This window comes from Vipera berus (assembly GCF_964194415.1).
Source record: "Vipera berus genome assembly, chromosome: 3".
Taxonomy (NCBI): Eukaryota; Metazoa; Chordata; class Lepidosauria; order Squamata; family Viperidae; genus Vipera; species Vipera berus.
In genome coordinates, this window is record NC_138204.1 from 147,552,185 (window position 1) to 147,579,764 (window position 27,580).

Here is a 27,580-nt window from a genome sequence, read left to right on the forward strand (position 1 = left end):
TTGAGCCAATTTCTAATGTACAAAGCACGCTAGCATCTCTTCCAAATGAATATCCTCATTCTTTGGAACTAAAATCTGGCCAATATGAAAATAAAATATTTCACACTTATCTAAAATTTAAGTTGTATTGCTTATAATTCAAACATGTATCATTTCAAAATAAGAACTTCCTCATCCAAATATTGGAAAAACTATTATCATGATTAAATATTTACAGTAATGTGACCTGCACACATTCATAAAATCAAACCTAAAATAAATCTGAAGTAATATGTCAATCAACCAAGATGAGTATGCTTACTTATTTTCCCTAGTATGAGAACTTATCCAATGCATGGACACACTTTTTTTTAAAAAAAGAAAAAGTGTTCTGTATGAACATTTGTATGTGAATATACTAAGTTGCCCATAATTCTCAGTCAGATATAACTCTCTTCCCATCCTTTAAATGGCATTGAAAATTAAAAATCAATTCATATTATGTCAAACATTTAAAATGGGTAACCCTGATATATAATTATGAAGCAAGAACAAAACCTAAAGATCAAATAAATAAAATAAAACTTTATTTTTAAAAAATAAAATCACCTTTCAGTTAAAGGAAACTAAAAAATGCCATTTCTTCAACAGTACATTTTTTTTTAATCCAAAAGAATACATTTTGTTTTATTGTGTAATTTGTCTGAATACAGACTCAGTGGAATATCTAAATGATACCCTGCTCTGAACTCCAACTTGAAAGTAAGTTTTTATTATACTTGAGGGAAACAATGGGTTCAGCTGCTTATTGCAAAGAGCAATTGTCAAGGGAGAGTTAAACTCAATTACTGTAACCATACTGAATAAAACATACTGCCAAGAACAAAAATACGCCTGGGTAAAGACAGCCACTGAATAAAAAAAAATCGACATAAAGCGTATCAAATATTTATTTATCTGGGCAACAAAGGACTATGATACATTGACAGGCATGGAAACTACTGCCAGCACAACTCAATACAATACAACTGTAACTGCTTCCAATATGGCCGGTGGAAATAGAGGATACCAGGTGGTCCCCAATGTATGGAAGTTCTTTGAACCAAAAGGCAACTCAAAATGAAAAAGGGGAGAGGGAAGCGAAGATCCCCAGTTCTTTATCTGAATAGACAATATCAACTTATTGCTCTGATTATGCTTTCAATAGAAAGACCCTGGATATAAACTTTTTTTAAAGCCACAGTATACAAAGAGTTCTTAAAAATTATCAACATGTGGAAAAAATGTTTTTTGGAAGGGGAACCTAAATTATTTCAGTGGAAATGGTGGTCGGTCTGGGTTGGACGGCTGATTTATTTTCCTTTATCCATGTGGAAACTAGGTATCATATTAATAATATATTTGTAAAAATCCAAGTTGCTTCAATCGCTTAGCTGCTTTATTGTCGCCTTTTTATAACATGCTACAACAGGGCTGAAGTGATGTATCCCAGAAAATACCCCACCTCCCCCTAAAAAAACTCCCCTCCCATTTTCTAAATAAGTAACTATGAACCACAGTGATGGAACTAAGATGGGAAAGACTTAAAAACCCACTAAACAAGAGGTAAACGAGATCACCAGATAAATAATAAAAAAGCTTCAGACTCACCATATTTACAGTTCCCATTAAATTACACATAAATAAATATATACATACATGAACACTGATTCCCTTATAGAAGCACTATGAATCGGTGTCACCATAAGAAAGTTCAAATTAGTCGCTTTACCTTGGCAGGAGAGGTTCTAAAACTGAAGACATGACATGGAACTGCATGTGGTTTGTGTTCAAGTTTATTCACAATACTGATAAAATGTCATCATCATCATTATCATCCTTTCTTTCCTGTTTTGTTTAAATATGGCTACAATCTTAAACGGAAGTTTGTATAAGAGAAGGTGGTGATCCAGTCCGATGAAGCTTGTTTGATTTTTTTTCCCACATTTCATTAATTATTAACCTTTAAACTTAGTTCTTTCTCTTTTTTAGAAAAAAAAGTTGTTTTATTTTTATCACTGTTTATTATTTTTGTTAAAAATAATTAAAGTTCACACAGACGACAAAAAATTTTTTTTTTCTTTTCCTCTTAGGATGGCCCAATCGCCACCTTTGTTTTCTCAGGCTCCAAACTGGGTAGCAACTGGAAATGAACTGGGAAGTGGTGGAAGTAGGGAAGGAGAGGAGAGAAGAAAAAGGGAAATGGTGGGAGTGGGGGAGAGAGAGATGTGAATTTCCTGGTCCTCCTGAGTGAATAGGCTGGGACAGATTTCTGAGCTTCTCTTGCTGTAGCCTCAGGGTGAGGAGGAAGGGAAGGGAGGGCCAGGCTGGCTGCCGGTTGGTCGGGTTGGGGCTGCAAGAAGAAAATCCTCATTTTCTGTGCTTCTCCTCTTTGTCGCCGCTTTTGGTGCTGTTATCTGTGTGACTATTAGGATTGTTGCTGAGGTACATTTTGTCCATGGCCTTGAGCGCCTCGGTGAGATAGTTCTGCAGGGCAGTGACTGCTGCGCACACAGCAGGGCTGCCAAAGCCGTGAGAGATGAGGTTGAAGTGGGTCAGGCAGCTCTGGATGCCCGGCTCCAGAATGGGGGTGGGCCGAGAGTTCCCCAGTGGAGATCGATCCTGAGCCAGCAGGTCGGTGAACTCCTTACAGATCTGTCTGCAGCATAAATGGAGCAGAGAGAAAGGGAGGGAGGAAAATAAGCCAGTCTTGTCAGCAAGCAAGGCAAGCCAAGAAGTCAGCGCCTCCACAGCAAAGCCATACAAACACACACAGGAAGAATCTCTTCTCCTTTGCCCGCTCTCTCACTTTCTGCACCACTGATGCCCTATACAGAAATATTGACATCAGTGACAGCCTTTCACTTTCTCTCATCTCCCTGGCTTCTCCTCTGTACTGATTTACATCCACTTCTTCCAGGAACAATATTTTTATTTTATTTTTTGCCTTTCAACAGACAGATGCATTTTTACACTAGGTCACCCTCTTATCTTGTGGCATCTAGAATCTTCTTCCCACATTTATCTGTGTGTGTGCGCGCGCGTGCACTACATGCCGTGCATTACCTACCTATAGGGTGCTACTAATTGCTTAAACTTTGCGTCAGAAAATGAAGACCATGTCTTTATATCATCCCAAGGATAACATTTATAGATTACTGACGGTATGGAAAATATGAAAATATAATACAAAGCTACTACTGTATCTATAATTATTGGAACAGCAGTTTGCATCAAATGTTTTCTTCATCCCAATATGCCCTCATTTATTTACTGATGCAGATATATGAAGTTTCTCTGTCGTACTCAATACATCTCTCTGTTTTAACTTTTTTTCTCTCATATACATGCACATCTTCATAATCACATGAAAAATGTCAAAAAATTCTGTGAAAATCACACAAGCATGGACATTTTTCCTTGATACAAAACACATCTCCCACTTCCTTTCTCCAGAATAATATCCACTGTTTACCCCATCAAACTTGTTAATTACAAATTCTGTAATTAACATTCATGTCTAGTCTTCTGGCTTTAAGTCAACAGTTATTTTTTATATCTAAGTATCACCATAAGCTTATAATTTTCCTTGAAAGTAAGTTGCATTGATCTCAATAACACACCCCGCTACTTTTTTTCCCTTTTCTTTTTCACTTACGACCCATCCATTTATGAAAACTTCTATTATTCTCAACCAGCAAATTAGCCATAAAGTGTGAGAGTAAATCTTATGGAAAAAACAAAGCTCCAATTTAGGAGGTGAACAGTTCTCAAAGCTATTTCTTTAGCTTATCAATCCCAGGACTCTCATTTCATATAAGATTTGATGGCATTAGAAAGATGCAGTAGTGTTTATGTAGGTCACAAAGCACTGGAATAAAGGGATCCACTAAGAAATTAGATTCATATCATTATCTAAATAAGCTGCCAGCAAAGAAGAAAAACTAATAGCATATATATGGCAGCAGTTGAGTTTCTGAAGGCCAGTATTGAGACATATTTCAGTTGTATATCTCTCCCAATAACTGGGTGCCCTCTGGCCCACTGTTCTTTGGTGAATCACCATCTGTAATTAACTATTATGAGGGGGAAAGCATTTTAATTTCCAGCAAACACATCATTTACAATAATTGAGAGTTCCCTCTCCTCTTCCCCCACCACCTAACCTGAATATTGAATATCTTTTCTATTAAGTTATCCCTAGAGTCTTTATCTTAAAATAAACCCCACTGGCATTTTAGTTGCCTAGAAGTGAAATACTTTTAATACCTGAATTCACAGTTAATCAATCTTCAGCATTTTTATTTAGCATGTAAGTTCCACTGAGATCAATTTTACTTACTTCCAAATAACTATGCAATCTTGTCTACAATCCTCAAAATAAATCCCACTATACTTAACGGGGCTTACTCTCTGATAAATCTACAGATCCTTGCCATTAAAACTGTGCTATTTTCTTCCCATTTGAATGCCTCCTAGTAACATCATTCCAGGGAGGGAGGGAGGGAGGGGTGGGGATCATTCTCATATGTCTGCTTGATTTCAGCAATAGCGTCATTGGCAATAATATCGTTTCCCCTCGATGAGGAATGTATACTTTTTAGTTACCTCGTCAAGGCAATCACGCAGGTACGGAGAATAATATATCCGCGGCAAACAAATGTAAATGCACCAGAGGAAGAGCTCAGCGCACAACCAAACATAACAAACAAAATCCTTCCTTAGGAATATTCCGCAGAGGTAAAAGTCTTACTTCGTCGCTAGAAGCATGTTTTTTCTTGTGACTTGCTCGTTTGGATCGGAATGTTGCCGGTTGAGAAATTCAGCTACTGCTTTGGCAGGAAATTCTGTTTCACAGACGTAACCAAAATCTCTCGCGAGATGCACGGCTTCTCCTGAAATTCAGATTGGGAGGAAATACATAATTAATACCCAAAAGCATAAGCTGATGACAGGAACGGAGGAACTCGCGCCAACAAATCTATGGGATATGTTATTAGGCTTTGCTAGGTGTATCTTTGGGTTCTTCACGTGATATTCAGTCAATCAAGATTAACTGGCATTTTGCAATCTACTAGTAAAGCGCTGCTTTAGAAAAGGCTAATAGATCAGTGCGCTAAAGACATTTCCTGAAGGTAGTAAATTGCTACGGGGGGGCGGGGGGGCAGCCAAATGCATTGTTTTAAATCAAACTATCAGCGTGTTAATACTGATCCTAAAGAACCCTTTGGGGGTGTTGGGATGCTGATTAGCCAATTCATAAAGTGGTAGGTGTAGTCAGTTTTTAGTCGTAAATTATATTGCAATATATTTATAGCATTTTGTTTAACAAACAAAAGTGTTCCAAGTATTTTATCTCTGTTTTCTAAAAGTTTAACTTACGTTTCTATTTGTGCTTTTAGTTTATATTTCATTACAGGAATACATTATGTACACAGAAAAGAGAAACATACGAAACATATAATTATTCTGTTCCTAGAGATTAATATTGATCATTGATCATTATTTCAATCCCCACCCCATAGACTCTGCATTAAATAGTTAAGTGCTTAAAATTTAACTTGATTGCATATAATTATCCTTCCTTCCCTTCCTCCCCCCCCCCTTTTCAAACGATTAACCATAAGAATTTTAGGGTCATTCCATTGAGACTGTCTGTTTTGTTGATTTTCAAATCTTTGGTTTTAATTTCCTGAACCAGTTGGTTTTCACCGCAGGGCTTCCTGCCATTAGCTCGAGGTCCGGAAGAACGCATGCGCCAATTAGAGCTTCAAAGGCTCAGTCCACGGAGCTTGTTTCCATAAAATGGAGCGGATCATAAACAATAACAGGACTTTGGAAGCGGCCTCATCGCGTAAGGACCACAACCCAAACAATCGTCTATTATCTCTTGAGAGGGGAAAAATTAGCCACTATTATTAGTTTATCTATGCATTAGCCTTATTCCTGTATTTCTCTTCATCGTAATATGGTGATCAAACCGTGGCTTTTTTTAAAAAACAACAACAACTGAACGCTTCTTTGAAATTACAGGTTTTATTAAATGTTTAAAATATTCCCTAACATCACAATAATGTTAGCATTTTTCTCCTTTTCCCCTCCCCCCCCCTTTTCCTTCTCTATTTTTTTTCCAGCTACTGGTAAACTTTCTTTTGCTTTCCTTGATTAACCATTAGTTGCTGGTGGCATGTAAATACACTATTTATTAATGGCAGGACTCCTTGATGGACTATCAGTGGAAGCTGGCATTTTTATAATGCTGTAGCTTCACTTTGAATTTTTTTAAAAAAGGAAAGCTAGCAAAAAAAATGACTATAAGCTGATAGTAAGCAAAACTAAAGCTTGGCATGGAGAATGACTGAAAATTCACCATATATAACCAAAATCAAGGTTAAAAACCTCAAAATTAAAAACCTGTGAAGACTGCATGTATAGGACAGCTTACATCAAGTTCCTTGGGTCAATAGCTACTACAAAGTAATTCTCAATTTAGCACGCCCCTTGCATTTCTTGTTCTTATTATAAACTTTATAACTATTTTAACATAACAGCAGATACATGTCCATCCCTTTTGACTTTTTAATGTTCAAACAGTACATTCACCCATTCTCTTTTCATAATTAAAACAGAAGGAAAATAAAGCATGTCTATATTCCTTAATTATACCAAGCAAAGAGGAGATCAGAAGCTTGCAGTAAGATTAGGACACTATTAAGTCAAGGTTTAAGTCAAGGATTCCCAAATTAATTCAAGAAGTTAAGGTTCTATATTTTTAAATGCAGATGTTAAAATGATTTCAGTATAAATAAGCTACTGGCATGTAACTTAAAATAACAGAGTTGTATCTTAAGGTAGCTGTAGGATCTAACTTTTTAATGCTTATTAATGTGCAAACAATGAGAACCTGAGCACTGGAAACAGATCTTAAGTGTTGTTGGATCCAATAAATGATCTTCCAGCCTACGTGTTACAGCACATTAATGCAGCATGCTTTTTATGTGCCAAAATAAAAAAAAATATTCCTGATCTCATTTCTAAGCAGATTTTTTTTTCCTTCCCATCTGTTGGTCTAAAATTGCTCATATAGTTAGTTTCTGAAGCAACTAGCAAAGATGGTAACTCCTTAGTGGTTGGTAATGCTGCCAGTCATTCTGTGTCTGTTGTCCCATTATCAAGCATAAAGACAAAGAATCAAGAATAGATATAGAGTTTTTTATAAGTTTTTTATCTGAATAATGTTTCCATATTTGATTGGTAGGCCACTATATATGTGGATACATATATTCTATTCAACTCTGAAGAAACTAGAAAATAAAGACAGAGCTAAACAGGATAAAAATAAAACCAAAGTTAAACAAAACACAGTTTATTTGGGATTCACTATAGCCAACAATTAATGAAACAATTAACATTTTCACTCAAATATGGTGTTTTAAAACCTTTCTTTGTATAATAGTGAACAGGGACTTGCTCTCAGAATTCATCCTTATATTCTTAATGTTTCTCTGGATTGGTATTATACTAAGGAGTCATCTTGAGTTACTTAAGCTATGTTCGTTTGAGCAGAAATAATGTAATAAATCTATGGACTTCAAAGGGGTGGCTGTAGAATTTGAAGTGACTAACATTGTTCATATTCAATCTATTTTCAGTCTGAATTAATTTTATAGGACTTATAATTGGATCTTCTGTTAACTATATAATATAGATGAACTGTTTGCCTTTAATATATTTGTAAATATTAAAATCTGTTCATTTCCTAAACATATTTACAATAACATGCATACAAGGAGCAACTATCTTACGTGGTAAATGGACTAAATAATCTTCAGAATGACTATGTTTTCTAACTCCACTAGTTTATAAATTATAGCCCAGTTATATGCCTTAGCATTATAATTAATCTATTAAATGTTGAGATGCTGTTGAAGAGCAGCAGTTTCTTTTGAGAAAGTAGTTCAGTCAATCATGCATTGTATAGAAAACCATCATAACCCACATGCTTGTTATGTGAATCAAGATATATATATAATAATTGTATATGTCACTGTTTTGCCCCTTTCACTTGGGATTACACTGATTAAAATCCAATTAAAATCCACCATGTCAATCAGTGATTAATAAATTAAGCCATTAGTTATGTTTACTCTATTAATGTTTTCAGTCCTACTTTTTAATCCAAGTGATCAATCAACTAGCAACCCAGTTAAAGTGAAGCATTACACTGCATGCCAATTTGGTTACATTCATTTCACTGAGATTTAACATCCAAGTCTGAAATGCATTGCAGGGGTTTCAATCCAAATAAACAACAATAAAGCCACATCCAATGTTATGACATCAATGGATTTTGGCTTGGAGTCCACTTTAAAAAAAATACAAGAGGAAAAGGTCACATTGACCAATAATGATTTAAAGTAAACAATATGCATAAACATTTCAGGGTCAACTCCACAAGGTTTGTTTTCCTCAGCTAACAAAAAGAAACATTTTGCAAATAATGCCTTTCCTACTGCCAAAAAGTCATCACTTACCCTCCACTAGTGATGTCAGCAGGGTAACATTAGCAGCTTTACGTCTCCCGGCTGGCAAATTTAATCCTATTTTGTCCAGTTTTTCTCTCAAAGATCTCCCTCCATTTTTTGATTTTGCCCTGTTCCACATATTAAAAAGACAACAGCACTTAAGACACGGGTACCTTCAGGTTCATACTGCAACATTTTCAGATACTTTGCTATAAATCTACACATGTTTATTAAAATTATTTAGTAGGTTTAACTGGAAAAAATTAAATATCAGTGCTAATGTTCTATACTAGATTCATTGAAATATATTCACTAAAATTACACATGTTAAACAGATAGTTAAATCTTATATTCTTACAATATCAGCTGCAAATCATATGTGGACACTAATTACACTCACAGGCTTAATATATTGTGATCAAGCATATAGCCACTGAGAGGTTTTTGCATAGTTGCGAACCAATGGGAGATGTATTTTAGCCAGATTTCCTTGCATTATATGTAAGATTTACAGTCATCATTTGCCCTTCATTATAGATACTACATTCAATCTGGTAAACAGATTAAACAGGAAAGATATCTCTTATCTTGCACACTAGTATGAGAGATTTTTAATGACTTTCTCATAAATGTGTTTCTAGCCAAATTCCCCTCTTGCACTGGCCTTCCTCAGGAAAGTAATGCTGGCAGTGCCCTCAGCTGGTGTATATGAGCTTTCAACAAGCTGTGCTAGGATGAGTGACCTTGCTACACTAAAGGGTCCTTCCTATGATTGCTGATGTTGGCTGTATGAGTTGGTCTCATTAACAGGACATGCTGCCTGCTTTTAACTGAATGCGTCCTAATTTCCACAGATACATGACGCTGTGCTGTGTTATGGTCCAGGCTACAGATAATGACAGCTATGAAAACTCTTAATCCTAATTATTCTAATTGCCATTGCATTTTTAATAAATATATTGCAGTTCATACTATTTTTTTAATCACAGTCCTTTGAAATGGCTTGTTAATGCTGTCATTTTATTTCCGGTGCAGATTTAATATTGAGATATAGGTAACTTTTGTCATATTGTGTATTCTAAAATAAGACCTGAAGCTCAAATGCAAGATTTGGAGACTTAAAGGGAATAGCAAAACCAAAGATGCTAGAGTTATTTTTAAAGGAAAATGTGGAAGGATTGTGGCTCTGATCTCAAAACATGGAGCTTTGAGATATATTCCCATTAATTCCACCAAAGTTTTAAACAAGGGGAAATGGTTACTGAGGGCATTATTATGAGAAAACACTTAACACAGGAGCACTATCAGCAGTCCTTTTTTAAAAAATCTGTTATTAACCCTCACAGTGAAAACTAAATATGAAGAATGAGCCAGGAAACGCACAATGAAGTGCAAAACAAAACAAATGGGGTTTAAAAAAAATGTGGAGCAGAAGTTAAAATCACCAATATCTGAGGGAGCCAAGAATGTTGCAGCAGATAATAGACGAAGTGGCATTTGGATATTGGGAAGAAAAGCTTTATTTTGTCCTGCAAAAAAAAGTGGGGGGGAGAAAAGCAGCTTTGGAGAGAGAGTGAAGATGTGCGCGGGGGGGGGGGGGCAAAGTCTGAGGTGGTTACATCCACTGTGAGAAATTAAACAATAGGCGGGGAGAAAGAGGTGGGAGCTGGAGCCTTTGGGGAAAGAGATGATTGGCTGAGGCTGAACACCGCAACCACGTGCACCTCCTCTCTGCCAATGGGCTCCCTTCCCGCCACACTGCCTCTCGCACCGAATCCAGGGCTAAAAGACGGCCCTGGCCTTTTCCCTCCTCAGTTCTCTCGCGCGCCACCGAGAAGCCCAGCTTGGTTGGGGCCGCCTCACCTCCGTAGCACTCCGCCCAGCAGAGACGCGTTGAGGCACTCCGGCGGGGACAGGCGCCTCTGCACTTCCGCCACGGTGACTTTATATTTGGAGGTGGAGCTGAGCAGAGACAGGCGGCCGGGCACCGAACAGAAGACCTCGTTGGGATTCACCACGCCGCCGAAGAGCGCGTCCTTGTTGATGGGGATGGAGGAGACGGCGTTGGCGTTAGACTTGGAGAGGGACACGGGGCCTGCAGAAGGGAGGAGGGGGGGGAGAGAGAGAGAGAGAGAAGAGGGGAGAAGGGAGGCCGAGGGAAGGCAGAGCCGCGTTAGTGCACAAATGCTGAAGGGATTAGCAGCTGCTAGGAGCCTAAGGCGATGGTGGGGCGGCAGGCATGGGAAACGTGGGCGATGACAGGAGTGGGGGAAGGGGATGAAAACAAGCCAGGAAAGGTGGCTGAGAGATGATGGCAGATGGGCAACAACGAGAATGGCGGCGCGGAGGAGGGGGGGGAGGCTGGCGGCCCCTTCTTCTCCTCCTCCTCCTCCTCCTCTCTTCGTCCGCCTTTTTGCTTTGAAGACCAACAACCGAGAGCGGCTTAGCCTGGCCAGCACAATTCACCCCAGACCTCCCTCTCGCGAGTACAATACGCCTCGTCCACACACGGCAGCATCGACTTCGGACAAGGAAAAAAAAAGAAAAATGGGGGAGGGGGGAACCCCGCTTACAAACGTGGGGGGGGTGGGTAGGGTGGAATATAAATCCCTTGCGCGGCAATTTGGCCGGGACTATACATGACTTGACCTAGCCACAGATGACCTTTGGAGAGAACCTCAAATTTTAAATTTCCAGCGTTTGAGGAGAAACGCGAGGGAGAAGGAAAGGAAAGCTCAAGGGGGGCTCCAAGCCCTTTCTTAAAAGTCTAGCTCGGTGTACTTTGGGTATATAGTAAAAAGCGAATCTTTTCAGGCAGAAGCACACAAAACAAGTTTCAGCGTCTGGATTGGCTAGTTCCCAGCCCCCATTCAATGCCGCCTCTGTCTTAAATTATTCTAGGAACAACAGATCGCTGGTAAAACTTAAGAATGCACGGTCTTAAAGCGTTAAGAATACCGAAAGGATTAAGGGAAGAAGACGTATTCCCTGTTAAGTAATAATTATAAAAGACAATCACATAATATACCTTCGCTTGTTTTGGAGAATGAAATGCTACAAGCTACACGATTGTGGGCTTATTTGTATTAGAGTAGCCCCTAGTACTTCCAATTGAATAGTTTCAAAGTAATTGGGTTAGATGTCACATTTTTCTGCAATTGCAACTTTTTTTCATTGGAAAGAGGCGCCAAAGAGGTATTTTCATTTACTGTTTTTAAAAGTAATAGTACAATTTTCTTTAACAATTATCCCGAAACAAAATAAAGAAAAATAGATACATTTTTTGGTCTACCTCCTTACTACCATCTGTTTCCCAAAAAGAAAAGAAACTTCCTTGACACAACTTTCACTTTTTCCCTAATGAAAGTTCCAGAGCATTATTAAAATAATATGCAAGAAAAGGGGTAAAATTCCCCCAAATCTTTTTGCATACTGAAAAAGAAAGGCAGTCTTGTTTGAAGGCAAATGGACATGTCATTATGTTCCAACCAGGTTACACTATAAATATTTACTCTTAGCATCTGATTATTCCTCTTGTCTTTCATCCTACACCCATATACTTTGCATTTTCACTTTAATAGGTCTAAGCCAAATGTTGAAGGGTGGAGCGTGGAGGAGGGATATCTAGGTTTCGGATAGATCACTTGTGACATTAATAGCTCTGGGGAGGCTAATAGAGACAATAGGAGTTAAACGAACTCTTGAGATTACTAATAAAAGAGCCAATTATCATGTCGACTTGGAAAGAGCATCACTTTAAGATTTATTCCTTGCACATCTAATTTGACGTGACAAAGACACTCCAGACTAGGAGGAGGGGTAAAATTTTTAGCTTCCATTGTATAGTGCTGAGATTTTCAAGGAAGTACTGTTTTATAAAGCACAAGACCCTGCTAATATATAAGAAAGCCGTACTGATCCTTTCCCAAACCTTTCATACCAAATGATCAGAATCCGGCATTTCCCTGAACAGGGTTTAGAATTAAAGCCAACCATTCTGCTCTGCTGCCAACACCACGAATACTTTAAAAAAAACACAACGAAATTCCGAAGCCAGACAAGGTTTGGGAGATGAGAGGACGCTATCTTCCAGACAAAAAACAAGTGCAACAAGATATTAGGAGGAAGCAGCTGAAATCAGGACAAGCAAACCACAGCCCCCGTTGCAGAGAGCAGGCTAAGCAAGCGAGTACCCTTCCGCCATCCTGCTCGCTTGTTACAACAAAGCCCTCTGATGTAAACAATCCAGAACAATCTCCTCAACCTGAAGGGGGGGAGGGAGAGAAACTGAACGGGATTGGCGCTTTCTTAGCTAATGAAACATACTTTCAAGGCAACTAAAGAAATTAGAAGTCAGTTCTGAACCACAATGTCATTAGGAACAGCTAAAACATGGATCTGTTTAGCTCGATAATATAATCATACATATACAGAGGGTGCGATTAAGTAAAAGAGTTATCAACCGAGATTGTCAATTTCGTTTTCCATTTTCAGCTCTGTTGTAAATTACAGGGAGGGGGCAGGGGGAGAAACAATCGCTTTAGTAAGTTCTCTCAGCTTCGGTATCAAGCTTGTGGGGACATGCTTGGAATGCTAAAGAAGTGCCTTACCTTTCTTAATTACAGTTTGATCTGGGATGTTAATACCGGGGTCCTCTACGTGCTGCAACAAAAGCAATACAAAAGGGATATGAATTTCTAAACACACCAAGAGAAACCCGCGAAGCTCTTTATTTCCCTACATCTTAACTACTTTGGTGTTTTTTTTAAAAAAAAAATAGAGTAATATATTCATTTCCACACATTGACGTTTTTTGAATTTAAAAAGCAAATACTGGGTTCCAATTACACAGAACCTTTGGAAAGCAGAAATGGCCACGTTTAGGGACAGCCCTTCCTTGAGTGGCATCTGCTCAGAAGTAGGTCCCACTGATTTCAATAGCAATTACCTGAATGCCTGAACTTACTTCTAATTCAGGCCTCCCAAGTACATGTGCCTGAATTATCCATCTTACCGTGCTTTTTAACGCACATTGGCTTAAACTGAATTTTTTATCAGTGCCTCTCACTCTGAAATACGCATTTTAAGGGAAAGCTTTCCGGGCTCTGCGTTGTTTTTAAATGGAGGTTTAACACTGTAATAAGATTCTAGAAGAATGTTTTTGTGCTACCTCTGCGTGCAGAAGACGGGGGCAATATGCAGAAAAATGGGGTGGGGGAGAGAAACAGAGGAGGGGAGGTTAACCCTGCAAGCTCCCGAAGCCCATAGCAATTCTGCCTCCCTTCTTGTCCCAGGCACGCAGTATTTGCCGCTGCTTTTAAATTCTGCTCCGAAGGCTCGAAGCTCCGTGCACGCGAGTGCGGCGCGCGCTTGAGTTTCGGACGTGATTAGAAAGTAAAATGAAAATCGGGTTTTCTAATTCCCAAACTGACAGTCAATCTAATGTGTCTGTCTGTGTTTACAAATTAGCACTAACGCCGCTGAGCTCGAGAATTTCCCCTCGCGCCGCCGAACTTCAGCGCTGCTATTTAGGGCAGGTGCGCGCGCACAGGCTCCTATGGAGACCCCCCCTCCCCCAAAACCCCCTTCCTCTCCTTCACTAAGTCTCCGTCCAACAATAATACCGAGTCTAACATTTTTCCATTCTGTCTTGGATTTATGCTCCTGTTAATTGTGCCTGATCTCAATGATTCCGGGTGGATGGTACGAAGTTGCTTTATTACAGGTTTTATTGTACTCAATGCTCTCATTTGTAACTTGCCTAAAGTGCTTCTGGATTTGAGCATAATTAAATTGAGAAATGTTCAGAAATGACTAGGGCTGCCGTTTTCTTGGATTTTTTTTTCTTTTACTTATATGGGGAAATATCCCTTCAAGAAAACAGTCCTAAACCTATAAAGAAAATCTAGTGGAGCGTAACGTTTTTATTTGTCTGATTTTTTTCCCCACCTAGACAGAGTTTACGAAAGCCACCGACTGTTAGGTTTTAAAATCCCGCCGAGATACTTATGTTTAAATAATTCTCGCCCTCAGCTTAGCAAGTATTCCGTATTGAGCAGCCGTCCTTATATCAGCGGCTAAGTGCGGCAGCAGGAGAAAAATTGAACGTAGCCTTTCCTATCGTGAAAATTATTTTCAACGAACTTCATTAGCTCCGTGGCCACGGAGTTGCCTTTGCAAGGCCGCTCTCTATTCCATTGTCAAAGCCCGCATCCTAACGTGACGCCGCTCGCCTCCCTCTAAGATCAATGCCTCCCTTTTAAACAGATCAGATTTACCAGCTTTGGGAACAGTAGACCCCGAATAAAGAGAGAGGTGTTCCCTGTTAAGTTTTTTTTTAATCTTAAACTACTTGGTGAAGGCCTTTCTTAAAATGGGCCAGAGATCTCTTAACTGCTGGGATAATAAAATAACCTACATTTATTATTTAAAAAAAATTGCACATACAATTCTCGTCGCAACTGAAATCTCAGCAACATCAAATCGTTTGCAACTTGATACCTAAAACAAAACACCAGTGGAAGTTTCCCCTGATTTCAGCGCAACTGTTTTTACTTATAAGGGCTGATTCAAACTGGGTTTTTTTCCCCCTAAGAAATCCTAGTTCCAAACCAGGTTTCCTTTCAGTTGTTTTCTTTGGAATGGTGTGGCTTCCCCCCCCCCCCAAAGCGCCCAATTCCCACAGAGACATGGACACTTTAAGTGAAGCGTTGCTTTTTTTGCAAAACAAAACCTAAGCACAATTTTCTTGGGAGGAATAAGAGAATTGGGCTGTAATGGAGTCCTGTATTCTTCAAATATGGATTAATAAAAGGGAAAGGCATAAAAGGGAGATGTGGGAAATCGCTTTCTTAAAAGGAACCCGTCGCAAAATTGTCCTTGCAAAATGAAATTGGAAATCGTTAAACTGTCAGTGAACCATACTACGATAATATTTGATCCAGTAATCTGCAGTGACATTTTAGTAAGGGGAACCAAAACAAATCCTAGGCTAATATGAGAAACTTCCTTCCCTCTTGCCCACAAATGTTTTCTATCCAATGTAAGCAGCACAAGAAGCAGGAGTAAAAATGCTGGTTTGTTTAAATCCTCCATTCAGTAGGAGAGTTTTCTGAGAAGCCAGCCTCTTTTGCAGCCGGACTCAGATGGTGCTTGCCCCTGGCTATAAGGGGCTCTAGGACGTTACAGATGGGAGGAGAGACACCAGTTTTCTTTACAGATTATATTTGCAGATAAGAGAAACCAGATCCCGACTCAAATAAAAAAAACATTTAAGGCACTCCAAAATCTGAGTTAAAATAATGACAACAATAGCAACAGCAGCACATTGTTCTTTTTCTCTTGTGTGGGGGTGACGGGCCTAGACCATTTCCTACGCCATGTTTGCAATCCGAAGAACTGCGATTCATAGAGATTCTCTCTTTTCTTCTTTCTCCTCCTCCTCCTCCTCCCCACCTTCCCAACAAGCAGCTCCGAAATGGGAAGAACGATTTGGGTCAAGTTTTGCTTTCTTTTTTCAAGCCAGCGAAAAAAGGCCAGGCTTTCTAAGATGACACCACCTTTTCAAGAGTTACCCCCGCTTTGTCACGGAGCATCAACAAGGCAGCATGGCCAATGACACCAGTCAGGGATATTCTGGTTTTAATGTCTCTTCCCCCTTCCTTCCTTCCTTCCTTCCTTCCTTCCTTTTCTTTCTCTCTCAGCCCCTCCACTCCTCCATCCACAAAAGCAGAGAATGTTTTTCTACAGCGGGCATTAGCAACGAAGATAGTGGCAGGAGACAATTCAACTCTGGTCGCCAACCACGAGACACAATTGCTGCTTGCCTTCATGGATGGTGTGTTGGAGGCTCGAAATGCACCCTGTACTTCCCACCCACTGGTGGGGAGCGGGGGAGGGGAGGAAGGAGAAAAAGCGTGGCAGGGCGAGAGGGGAAAAAAACAGGAGCCGGCTGGAAAGCCGCCTCGCGGGTGTCCTTACCGGCACGTCCTCCAGCGAGTGAGGTATCGAGTGAATGGGAATGTCTCCTAGTCCTGAGCTCAAGCCGTGAGGTCCGTGCAAGAGATCTTCATGCCGCCGGTAATCCCTTCGGGGATCCAAGCCGGAGAGCTGGTGGGGAAGTCCGCGGTGCGTATGCAAAAGCCCCGTGTCCTGGTTTTGCCTCTGTCCCGGCCAGCCCGGGTGCTGGGGCTGAGGCTGGGCGTGAAGAGGGTTCAAGCTATACGGATCGTTAACGTGGGAATACGGGTCTTGAGACTGTGGGTAAATGGGCTGATACGGAGGTGGGAAATAGGGGGGCTGGAAGTCAGCGTTCGGTGTATGCGAGAGCGGAGGTGCGCTGGTGTAGGGGGACTGGCCCACCGTCCCCAGCTGGGGTAGCCGGGCTGTCCCGTTGCTGGTAGCATCGTGGCGGTCCTGATGAGTAAGAACACGAGAAAGGGACACAGAGACCAGAGAGAGAGAGAGAAAGAGAAGAGAAGGTCAAAATCAAACTATGGATTAGGCCAAATGTTTATCACCCTATTTAAAAAAAACTATATTTCCGTTCAGACTAGAGTCAAAAGCAGCCTTCGAGATATTCCCGTCTGGCTCATCTAAATGGAGCTGCTTGAATTCCAGTTAACAACGGGGGCGGGGTGGGGGGGGAGACTCCAGTGGAAAAAAAACCAAACAAAATTCTCCTAAGAGCAGATCCAGAAGATTTTTTTTCACTTTCAAGAGGAATGGTGTGTATTCTCCGTGTGTGCTCGTGTATGTGTGTGTAAGTAACCTTTGTTTTTTAAAAGCCTACGGGCATCGTTGTCAAAAAGAAGTGAAAGAGAGCACACAAATACTCTTTTCCTTGCTCTAAAAAGTGAAAATGAATCATTGCTGCATTAGTCTTCCCTTTCCCCCAGGAAAAACAACACCAAAAATGCCGTGAAAAAGAACAGCATTTGGGGAAAATACTTAAATATAAGTATGCCATAAGCCAGCATTTACAAATCTAGCACGGGACCAAAGTGGATAAACAATGTGCTATTTCATTGACTGAAATCAAATCGTAATATAATATAGAGGACACCCAGCCTCGTATGTGGGTGGGGGCGCGTGTAAATGCACACAGACATACACACATCCATATACGTGTACATGCAAATCATATTTTACGTAAATAACAAGGCAGCAAAATTAAGAGAAACACAAAGATGAAACTGAAGAGGAGAAAAATGCAAGAGGTTTTTTTTTTGCTTCTGTTCAACCGGGACTTGGTAAATTATGAAATTATAGCCCGCAGGTACGTCTCAAGGAAATTAACAGCCATCCAAATAGAAGTCGGGGAGGGGGGGAGGAGGAAGGGAGAGGTAGCGGGGAAAATTTTTTTTTTAAAAAAGGTGCTGTTAAATGCCTTGGACTTTAGTCTCTTGCCGAGCGTTATTAACCCGGGAAAGGACAAGAGCGGAAAGAAGAGGTGGAAACCCAATCGGAAGGGGAGGGGAAACGCAAAGCAAAACAAAACACAATGGACGGGTGTGGAAGCATGGCTAGCCTTTTGTAGTTTACTTGAAGCAGCCAAAGTAATGACCCAAGAAGCTTTTGCAAACGGAGCAAGGGAAAGGCACAGAGAGGGGAGAGGTTTCGGCAGGAGGTGACACCCGGCCAGCCGGCCACCACCACCACCCCACCCCCCAGAAGATGAGGGAAAGCATGATGGTGACAAGGTTCCCAACCACCCATCCCAGATAGAGAAGTCAGAAGCCACTCACCATCGCTGAGAAACTGTGAACTAACATCTGCGCGGATTCGAGGGGACCAAGTCAGGGCAAGGAGAAAAAAAAAGGCAGAGAAAAGTGGGCTCTTTAAGGTCTCGCTCGTTCGCCCGCTTCCTACTCTTTGCTCTGTCCCTCTCGCTTTCTTTCTCCCTCTTGCACACCAGCGCTCGCTCGCTCGCTCTCGCTCTCTCTCACACACACACAAACACACAAACACACACGCACAATGGAAGGAGCCGGGGTCTAGACCACCCCGAGTCCCCAACGTCCAGAGTTGTCCGCCAGCACTGGGCAAGCGCGCCTATAATCCATCAGTCCACCACAGAATGGCCCGCCGTTCTGCAGCAGCGAAGGCGAGAGCCGGATCCTTGGCGTGAGAGTTCACGATTCAAAGTTGAGTCGGGGGTGCGCGCGCGGGCGGGCGCGCGGGCGCGCGTGTGTATTCCTTAATCCGTTTGCGGGTGGTGTGCGTGTGTGCGCGTTTAGTCCCCCACCTCGCTCGCGCTCTCCCTCCCTCCCTCCCTCCTTTTACTGCTGCACGTGAGTTCCTAAATGAGAGAGAGAGAGAGGGAAGGCGGGAGGGAGGGAGGGAGGGAGAGGAATCTGCAGCCTGCTCTCCTTAAGATTCCTAATAGCAGATATTCATGACTATTAATACTACACGAATACTTAATAAGGGAAGAATGGCTGGAAATCGAGCGTGAAGCGAGGAAGCAACTCAAGGCAGAGCCTGTTCTAAATGACGTCCATTGAATGAAGAATCAGTGTATCTAATCAGAGGTGGGGTGGGGGGAAGAGAGAGAGAGAGAGAGAGAGAGACAAAAAGGGGACGGGGGGGGGGAGAGTCATGCCGTTGCTGCGTCTGACGAATCACAGGAAAGGGGCAACATTTTAAAAAGGTTGCAGGGCAGGCAGAAGTGAAAGAGAAAGAGCCAGGGAGTAGCAAACGGGTGGGATCCAGGCAAGCCAAGGCAGGCACAGTAAAGGGAGAAGGTGCAGAGAGAATGGGTGGCAAAAGGATCTGGAGAGACCAGGGGAAAGAGGAGGGGTGGGAAAAGGCACGGAAGGAAGGAAGGAAGGAAGGAAGGAAGGAAGGAAGGAAGGAAGGAAGGAAGGAAGGCAGAACGAGGAGAAGGAAACTGGAAAAGAGGGCCCGCTGAAAAACTGGAGAAGGAGAGAGGAAGGAAAGAAGGGCGGTTGGGGGAGGGCAGAGGAGGGTTTCCCCGCCAAAGGGGGCAGCACAGCAGCGGGGAAGCCACGCTAGGAACCAAGCGCAAGGCAAGGGAGGCGCACCTCGGGCGGCGGCTGGGTGAAGTCGGGCGCCTCAAAGGACAGGGCTAGCAAGTGCCGGGCTCCGACCCCCCTCTTGGCCCCAGAGGTGCTGCTGTCTGGCTCCGGCTTGGTGTCCCCGGCTTTCAGCTGCCGGAGTTCAGGCGGGCCCGGCAGTTCCGCTCCGGCGGCGTCCTGCTGCGTCAGGTCCATGACTGGAGGGCCCGGAGGAGGAGGAGGAGGAGGAGGAGGAGGCGGCGCTGGCGCTGCGGGGCCTTGGCCGGATCTCCGAGCAGAGGAGTAGGGCTGTTCCCTCCCTCCTGGGCGCGTGGGATCCCGTCTCCCCAGGCGCTCGAGTCCCCAGGGAATCGGGGCTCTGGAGCTCCTCTCCGCCTCCTGGGAGCCCAGAGGCGCCTTCCCCCTTTGGGACTGAAGACCGGGGAAGAGGGTGGCGAAGAGAGGGGGGGAGGGAGGGAGGGAAGGGGAAAAAAAGGGAGGCGACTGCCGCTTTACTGGCCCTGACAAGCTCGGGCTCCCAGGCTGGGCCCAACCCGTCCAACTGGCTGGGCAGCTCCCAGCCAGCGAATCCGGAGAAATGACAGGCCTGCTCCACTTTGCCTGCCAACTTATCATAACAACAGGCATTTTTGCCGCCGAGCAAGCAGGCCTCGGCACAACTCCTGGGGCACACGCCTCACCCGAGGCATAGGGGGGGGGAAGCCTTCCTCGTCGGAAGCTGCTTGCCCTCCACCGCCTTCCCACGCTGCTCTCGAGGTTCCCTCAGCAAAAAGGAAAAAGGGGGGGAAAAAAGGGACGCTGCGCAGCAGCCGAAAGAACCGGCAGCCAAATGAAGACTTTTAAAAAAAATAAATAAATCCGGCAACTGACAGAAAAAGGAAAAGTGGAGGCACGTGAAGACGGCAGTCCAATGTCAACCGCGTTTAAGCAAAAGGTGGAAGCCAATCAAAACACTGGCGAGTTTTCCAAAGCTGCCCTGCGGCCCAACTTAAAATAAATAAATAAATAAATAAAGACAATCAAATGTAATCCGAGTGATTATATTTCGCTTTATCTTCCGCTCTTTCTCGTCGCGGCTTCAAGGCACGCTCAACCTAGAAATACAAGCCGCAAGGCAGGGATTCCCAAGTAAACGGGGGGGGGGGGGGAAGAAGGACGTTTCCAGTAGCCCGGGTCCATTTTAAGCCCTGCTAAAAACTAGTTTTAGCCGCTGTCTCTCCGAGGCAGGCATTCCGCGAACCCCGTTGTGCTAGGCAAGTATCAGCCACGCACCCTGCCCCAAACACCACTCTAGCCGGCCTTGGAAGTCTCACCTCTCAACCTCTTGGTTTATCACCTGAGCCCGAAGCCACAAACGTGGGAATCCCACACACGGCTTTGGTAAGGCTGCGAAGAAGGGAACGGTTTCACTCGAAAATGACCGGGGAAGAAAGAACCGCGTAACTTTCTCAATTCACACGTTCAATGAAAGAGAGCGCCTGTCCTTGCTCTCTCTACATTTGTAGCCAGATTCTCACCCCTCCAAAGCAGCTATAAATCTCCGTACCAGCCCGACGCTGGTTTTCTTAATCTTCCAAACTGGCACTCGCCGGATTCTAGCTTGTGGTGTATAGAATTAACGAAGGCAAAACTATATGTACACGCTCATGTTTCTACTGCACACCTAAAGGTAGGATTGGAATGGGAACAAAGACCCCGAGGAATTTGGAAGAGTCAAACCCAATTAAAGATCGTTCTTGCAATTCACAAGGAGAACACACTACCATTTAAACGCCCCTACCTTTCTACGATCCCATGGAAGATGCGCGATTATTCAATCAGCAAACTACTTTTACTGAAGTGATCCATGTTCTGCTTTTCATAAACACTTTCCATGTATCCAAATATTTATCATTTCATAACATGCTCTGCCCTGTAATATAATACATCTGTGCAAGACCTATCACCAAGGCACCCCATGGGCACAAATTTACCAACAGATTGTTTCTGGCACCTTACTACTTCTCCATCTCTTTCTACTCTCCACACCAATCTGAATTACTCAGAGCATCTCCCACCAGCAATGCCTACGAGGCTCCGCTTTCGACTTTAAAAAAGCGAGCTTAAAGCCACACTGCCTTCCTCAACACCATCATCCTCCTCCTCCTCCTCCTCCTCCTCCTCTTATTCTAATCAAAGGGCTGAGAAGAACAGGTAAACTGCAGCAGCAGAGGTTTGCTACAGAAATAACAACTATCCATATCAGATAAGTGTCTCTCTCAAGTCTGCAACACCAGACCTGTGGATCCAAGACAATTCTTTTGAGAGCGATGAGATGGATCTCCTTAGGAGATCCTGGGAATCTCGGTACTGACTGAAACACAGTTTAATTTTGCCTTGTGGTGCCTTTGCTCTTCCTCATTCATTTTGCTCATCCATTCCATCTTCTCGACCCTTTCCCTGTAGCTGTTGGGATGCGGAGCCTTTGCAGGGAGATCCCTGTGGGTGTATTTTGTTTCTCCCCTCCCGGTGTGCTTCGGCAAAGATCTTTTTTTTTTCTAAACCACCCACCGCACAGGCGTGCATCCTCCGCCTGCCCCTTTTCGATTCCACCCGCCCTCGTCTCCCCATTTGCCAAGTCGGCAAGTGAAGTTCGTTGGGTGCTGCAAGGTGTTTTCCAATCGCAGCTGGCAATCTTTCTCTTTCTTTCTTTCTTTCTTTCTTTCTTTCTTTCTTTCTTTCTTTCTTTCTTTCTTTCTTTCTTTCTTTCTTTCTTTCTTTCTTTCTTTCTTTCTTTCTCTTTCTTTCTTTCTTTCTCTCTCTCTCTCTCTCTCTCTCTCTCTCTCTCTCTCTCTCTCTCTCTCTCTCTCTTGGGGGGGAAGAGAGAGACGGGGGGGCGGGAGGAAGGGATCCTCTTTTCTGGTAGCCCCAGTCGCCGGAAAGCGCTTACCTCACATTCCTCATACTTGATATTATCCGTCAGTTTCCAAAGCATTTTCATGGATTGGCGTCGCGAGAGGCGAGAGGGCGAGAGAGAGGGGGGAGGGGAGGAGAAAGAAGGAAAGAAAGAAAAGGAGGAAGAGAGAGGGAGGAAGAGAGAGAGAGAGAGAGAGAGAGAGGACGAGGCTGTTTGCCCTGCCTGCCTGCCTCCCTTGCGCTCTCCTCTGGCATGCAGAGCGCGCCGGCTGGAGTGCTGGAGCAGGAGGAGGCGGAGAAGGCGGAGGAGGCGGAGGCGATCTCCCGTGCCCGCTCGGAGATCTCCCTCTAATGGTCGAAACTTTTCCCGTCTCCCGCTCGTCTTTCACCAACCGCCCAGTCGCCGCCTCATTAGCATAGCAACCCTCGGCCAATTGCTCAGCAGCGCAGCCACTGGCCCGCGAAGGGAGCAGGGTCGTCGGGACGCCGCTCACTCACTCGCGCTCTGCCTCCCTTGGAAAACCCCTTTGTCAAGCCCAGGGCCCCGGCAGGGCGAGAAGGACGCGGGCGCTCCTCCTTGGGGTGTCCCCGCTTTAATTTTATTTTATTTTATTTTATTTTATTTTATTTTATTTTATTTTATTTTATTTTATTTTATTTTATTTATTTTATTTTATTTTATTTTATTATTTTATTATTTATTTTATTTATTTTTTTAAAAAGCACAAGCCTTCCGGGCATCTTTTCCGCTCTGCAACGTTCCCAAGACTGACCCCGCGGGAGACCGTGAACTTCGCTTCCCGTCTGCACCTCCCTGCAGCCGCCCCTACCGTCCCCGGGGGAAGCGGTGTGTGTGTGTGGGGGGGAAAATCCCCTTTTCTGCTCGACCAAGTGCCCGGGTAGCTCCTCTCGACTTGAACCCACGGCAACCTGTCATCCCATTCTGGACACTTGGGATCTAGGGTTCCCGAGAGATCTGTTTCCAGCCAGAAGAACCGTTCACGAGCTGAGTCGGGCCTGACCCCTATTTACTCAGAAAAAGTCGCCCTGGACCGAAAACCCTTTCTCCCCCCCCAGTTAAAATGCTCAGAATTGGTTAAATGGGCCGGTCTGGACTTTAAAAACACCTTTCTCCTCGTTCTCTGAAGTCATTTATTTTTGTTTAACAAGATCGAGGCTCTCCCCCCCCCCACACACACACACTTTTTCTCCAAACCCAACATGCGTGTATATACACAACATTTGTGAATCCCTACTTTTCAGCAGCTAGGTCTAGGAGAAAAACTACACAACCGACTTTCTAGACTTCTTACAATAATGAAACTTTCCCCCCCCCATTCAGTACCTGAAGACATTGGTTGCCTGCTCACATGTTTGAAGGACATTAATTGGGGGGGCCCCGGTGCTTTTTCAGCTAATCGGGAACAGTGAGGGCGTTCCCCAAATCTCCAAGATTGTGTTCTTGAGTGGAATTAATCGGACTCAATTCCAATCAGTTCCTAAAATGAACTGGATATTGGAAACACTTGAACAACAGGTGGTTTCTGGGGGAAATCAGGCAAATAGCATTTAGGCTGAAGTAAATTTGACTTAAGGGCACCATGTTGGTTTGTTGGTTTGTTTTACACACAATAGCCCTCCGATTCACAAGGGACAAAGAGAGTTGAACAGAGCCATATGAGTCAGGGGGATATAGGCTCAAGCAGTAAGTCAAAGGCAGAGATATGAAGTTGCCTATTCAGCTTTTCTTTTCTGTTCGAGGCTGGGGGACAAAATACAACCACGAAGAAAAGGCACATTTTGAGTGCAGGCAGAGTGCGTCAAGCGGCCCGATATCTGGAATCGACTTTCAGCCAGATTGATTGACGGGGAGATGGGAAAGAGCCTAACTTCTACTAAAACAGCGTGGACCTTGGCGACGTCTCTGCTTCGAATCTTCATTTGCTCCCTTATTTCATTCCGTGGCTTGTTCAAAGCTGTTAATCTAAATTCCTTCCTTCCTTCCTTCCTTCCTTCCTTCCTTCCTTCCTTCCTTCCCTCCTTCCTTCCTTCCTTCTCCGTTTACCGCGACTATCTCATTGTTCATCTGTTTATGCTAATCCAAGCTGACTTCTGATCAGGCAGGCGGGACGTTTGAGCGCAACAAAAGCTGGGGCAGGGTCTGAGCTGGCCTTATCTTTTAAAAACCCAGCCTCTTCCCTTATTCGGACACCCGACGCCGCAGCCCAGAAACTTCCCGCCGAGGGGAGCCGCATTTCCCAAGGGGACAGCCTGGAGCGCAGCAAAACCTACAGCTCCAAGGAAGCAGAGACGCTCTTCTCGGAGGGGGGAGGGGGGGAGGGGGGGAACCCCTAGCTGTAGCCAGCCTTCCTCCACCAGGGCCTGAAAAGATTAGCCAATTAACTGGGAAGCAAACGGGCTCAGATTCGTGGGGGGACCCATTCGGAGATTTCGCCCCAACGTTAAGCAGACAACAGAACAGGCTGATGGAAAGCCAGCAAGCCATCCGGAAGTTAGTATCAAACCAAGAGGCCGTACAACCAGTTTCTGTGGCAGCTTCCCGGGTTCTGGAGCACCTGCCCAATCTCTCTTGAGTCTTTTTCCTCTCGCTCTTCTTTTTCCTCCCGACCCCCTGAGGAGAAGTGGCGCTTTGCTTCCCTCCTACACACACACATACAGAGAGAGAGAGACACTCACACAGACACACCTCTCCGCTCCTCTCCCTTGGCACGCCGTGCCTTCCAGCGGCGAGCGTGTGGCGCCACTCGGCTCCCAGGCACTAACGGGAGTGGATGATTTCTCTCCACCCACCCCCACCCACCCCCCAGAGCCACCTCAGCAGGCGGTGAGGGGGAAAAGGCTTCTCGAGATCTGCAACTCGGCCTTTATAGTGGGCAACCCTTGCCCCCTGCATGGTAGATGGCTGGCAAGGCCTTCGGGATCAGGTTCCCAAACCCGGTAAAACCAAGGCGGAAGGGGGTGGGGGTGGGGTAGCAGTGGAAAAAGAATACGGGGACGGAAGAGCTTCAGGCAGGCTTTCAGGTGAACCAAAAGGGACCTCATGAGGTCCTCCTAACATTCTGGCCTACCCAAGGAGCACCACTCTCCCAGCTGTGCCTGCTTAATTGTGCCAGTGGGGTTGCCGTCTCTAGTGTCCCAGCCTGCAAAGGAGCAGCTTAGGCCTCCTCATCAGGAAACCTGCGGGGCTTCTGAAAGGCAAGGAAGGCCTTTAGTTGAGCTGCCCATTTTAGACCAGTGGAGGGTCAGCCCCTAGGCCCCAAGTCGCCTCCAAGCCACTACGACCTTTGCCCACACTCATTCAAGCACTAAAAGCTGTGGTAGCTTGGCGTTTTGCACATCTGAAGCTCCGTTCCCTGCAGTGCGGAAAGAGCTTTCCCTGAAAATTGCCCTCCGACCCAGAGGCAGTTACAGTTCAATCCTAAACATGAATAATTGGAAATATGTGCAGCAAAAATTGTTGAACAAAGTCACCTGCTGACTTCCCATAGAAGGAAAGCCAGGGACCCAGAACAAGGACTACTTTTAAGGTTGCCTAAGCCTTCATGAATGTTTTTACACAGGCGCGCACACACGCTTTCAACAGAATATCTAGAACTGGAGACCCTTCAAACTTTTCGGAAATCAAAAGAGCTTAAAAGAGCCTGGACTTTTCTTTATTTCTTGGTCTGGAGGTGGAAAGGAAAAAAAAAGGCCACCAAGCTTCCAGACCTGTGTAAAGTTAACTTTTTCTCCCTTCTACAGAAACAGCTCCGGAAATTAGAACCGCAAAGGAAAGGCAGGGAAATTTAAAGCAACCCACACTAGGAGCCACTGGTTGGTTTTGGAAATCCGCTGAGAGCTGGAACAGTGATAAAGGTGAGTGGTGGGGTTCAGCCTTTTTTGGGGGGGGGTGTGTGCCTTCGGATAGTGATCTCCTCGTTCATTGAGTTCATAAAGCAGTCCAGAGCCTGCAGTTAACTTTTTCTTTCCTTTTTCTTTCCTTTTCTTTTTCTTCTTGTTGTTTTTCTTCTTGTTGTTCCAGGACAGTGGATCTAGAGTGGTGTTTAGCTTTCTCCCTCTGAAGGATGGTGGATAAATGGTACCTCTGATCCATGCAACAGTTTTACTAGGCCTAGACCAAGGCAGAATGGCTTTCACTTTCTGGCACCTTCTAAGTTTCTCCGACCTCTTCCTCCTCCGTGCCAGGGAAGCTAACCAGGTGCTTACACAAGGTACAGTATATGCTTCTTTTGGGGAAACGTCTTTGTGCATTACTCTCCAGCTCTTGCTCTCTCACAAATGCACACACACACACACACACACAGTTCCACACTCACACTGACCTAGGATATTTTTTAAAAAAAACAAACTCTTTTTAAAATTGCTTTTGGTATTTGCAATGGATTCCAGAAAACCGTGGTAAAAAGAACCAGCAAACCAACCATCTCAAAAGTTCAAACTATCCCAAACAAGAAGGCTCTTTTGTGGATGGCTTATTACTGTAAAGACAAAGCTATGTTGCTTCCTTTTTAAAAAAATCTCTCTCTCTCTCTCTCTCTCTCTCTCTCTCTCTCTCCTCTCTCTCTCTCTCTCTCTCTCTCTCTCTCTCTCTCTCTCTCTCTCTCTCTCTCTCTCTCTCTCTCTCTCTCTCTCTCTCTCACACACACACACACACACACACACACACACACACACACACAACTCTCCCCACCTGTTAAAAGGTCAGAAAGTCTCTTTGCATAACCATGCAGTGTCTTAATCAGATTGTCTTTTCCCTTGGGGACATTGCCCTTAAGACTAGTGGGTTGGTTACTCAGCCTACTGACCTGGATCCATGCTTCCCTTTCCTTCTTTAAATTACAAGCCAAAACCAAAAACAAAAAAAACCAACCCCTCCACCGAGAAAAGAAGGAAAGAAGAGGAAAGCGAAGGGAACAGAGGAATTGTGTTACCTGCCAGTCCCCCATTTTTGCAAGGAGTGACATATTGGCTCCGGGCTGCCTATCACCAGGTCCCCGCTGGTCATGGAATGAGTGATCCGCCCGCTTGCCTCTTCTGCGATCTCTTTAGGCAAAGACTTCTTTTACCTGCCAGAGGAACTGC

General features: G+C 44.0%; 1 protein-coding gene across 6 annotated transcripts; it reads right to left on the reverse strand.

Annotated features, from left to right (window-relative positions):
- Positions 1-579: 579 nt before the first annotated feature.
- TFAP2A (transcription factor AP-2 alpha) lies at positions 580-27,580 on the reverse strand. 6 transcript variants are annotated; one of them, XM_081324214.1, is made up of 8 exons: positions 22,512-22,577; positions 18,290-18,316; positions 16,524-16,958; positions 13,154-13,205; positions 10,407-10,638; positions 8,553-8,671; positions 4,772-4,913; positions 580-2,677 (listed from the first exon to the last, which is right to left on the reverse strand). In XM_081324214.1, the coding sequence occupies exons 1-8, from the start codon at positions 22,560-22,562 to the stop codon at positions 2,389-2,391; spliced, it is 1,347 nt and encodes a 448-aa protein (XP_081180340.1). In that variant the 5' UTR covers positions 22,563-22,577; the 3' UTR covers positions 580-2,388. The 6 variants fall into 6 exon arrangements, 5 of the variants coding, with proteins under 5 accessions (XP_081180340.1, XP_081180339.1, XP_081180338.1 ...); XM_081324210.1 differs by lacking the exon at positions 22,512-22,577 and adding an exon at positions 19,589-19,979 and having other exon boundaries at positions 582-2,677; XR_014025982.1 differs by lacking the exon at positions 22,512-22,577 and adding an exon at positions 19,589-19,979 and having other exon boundaries at positions 2,444-2,677; positions 4,627-4,913.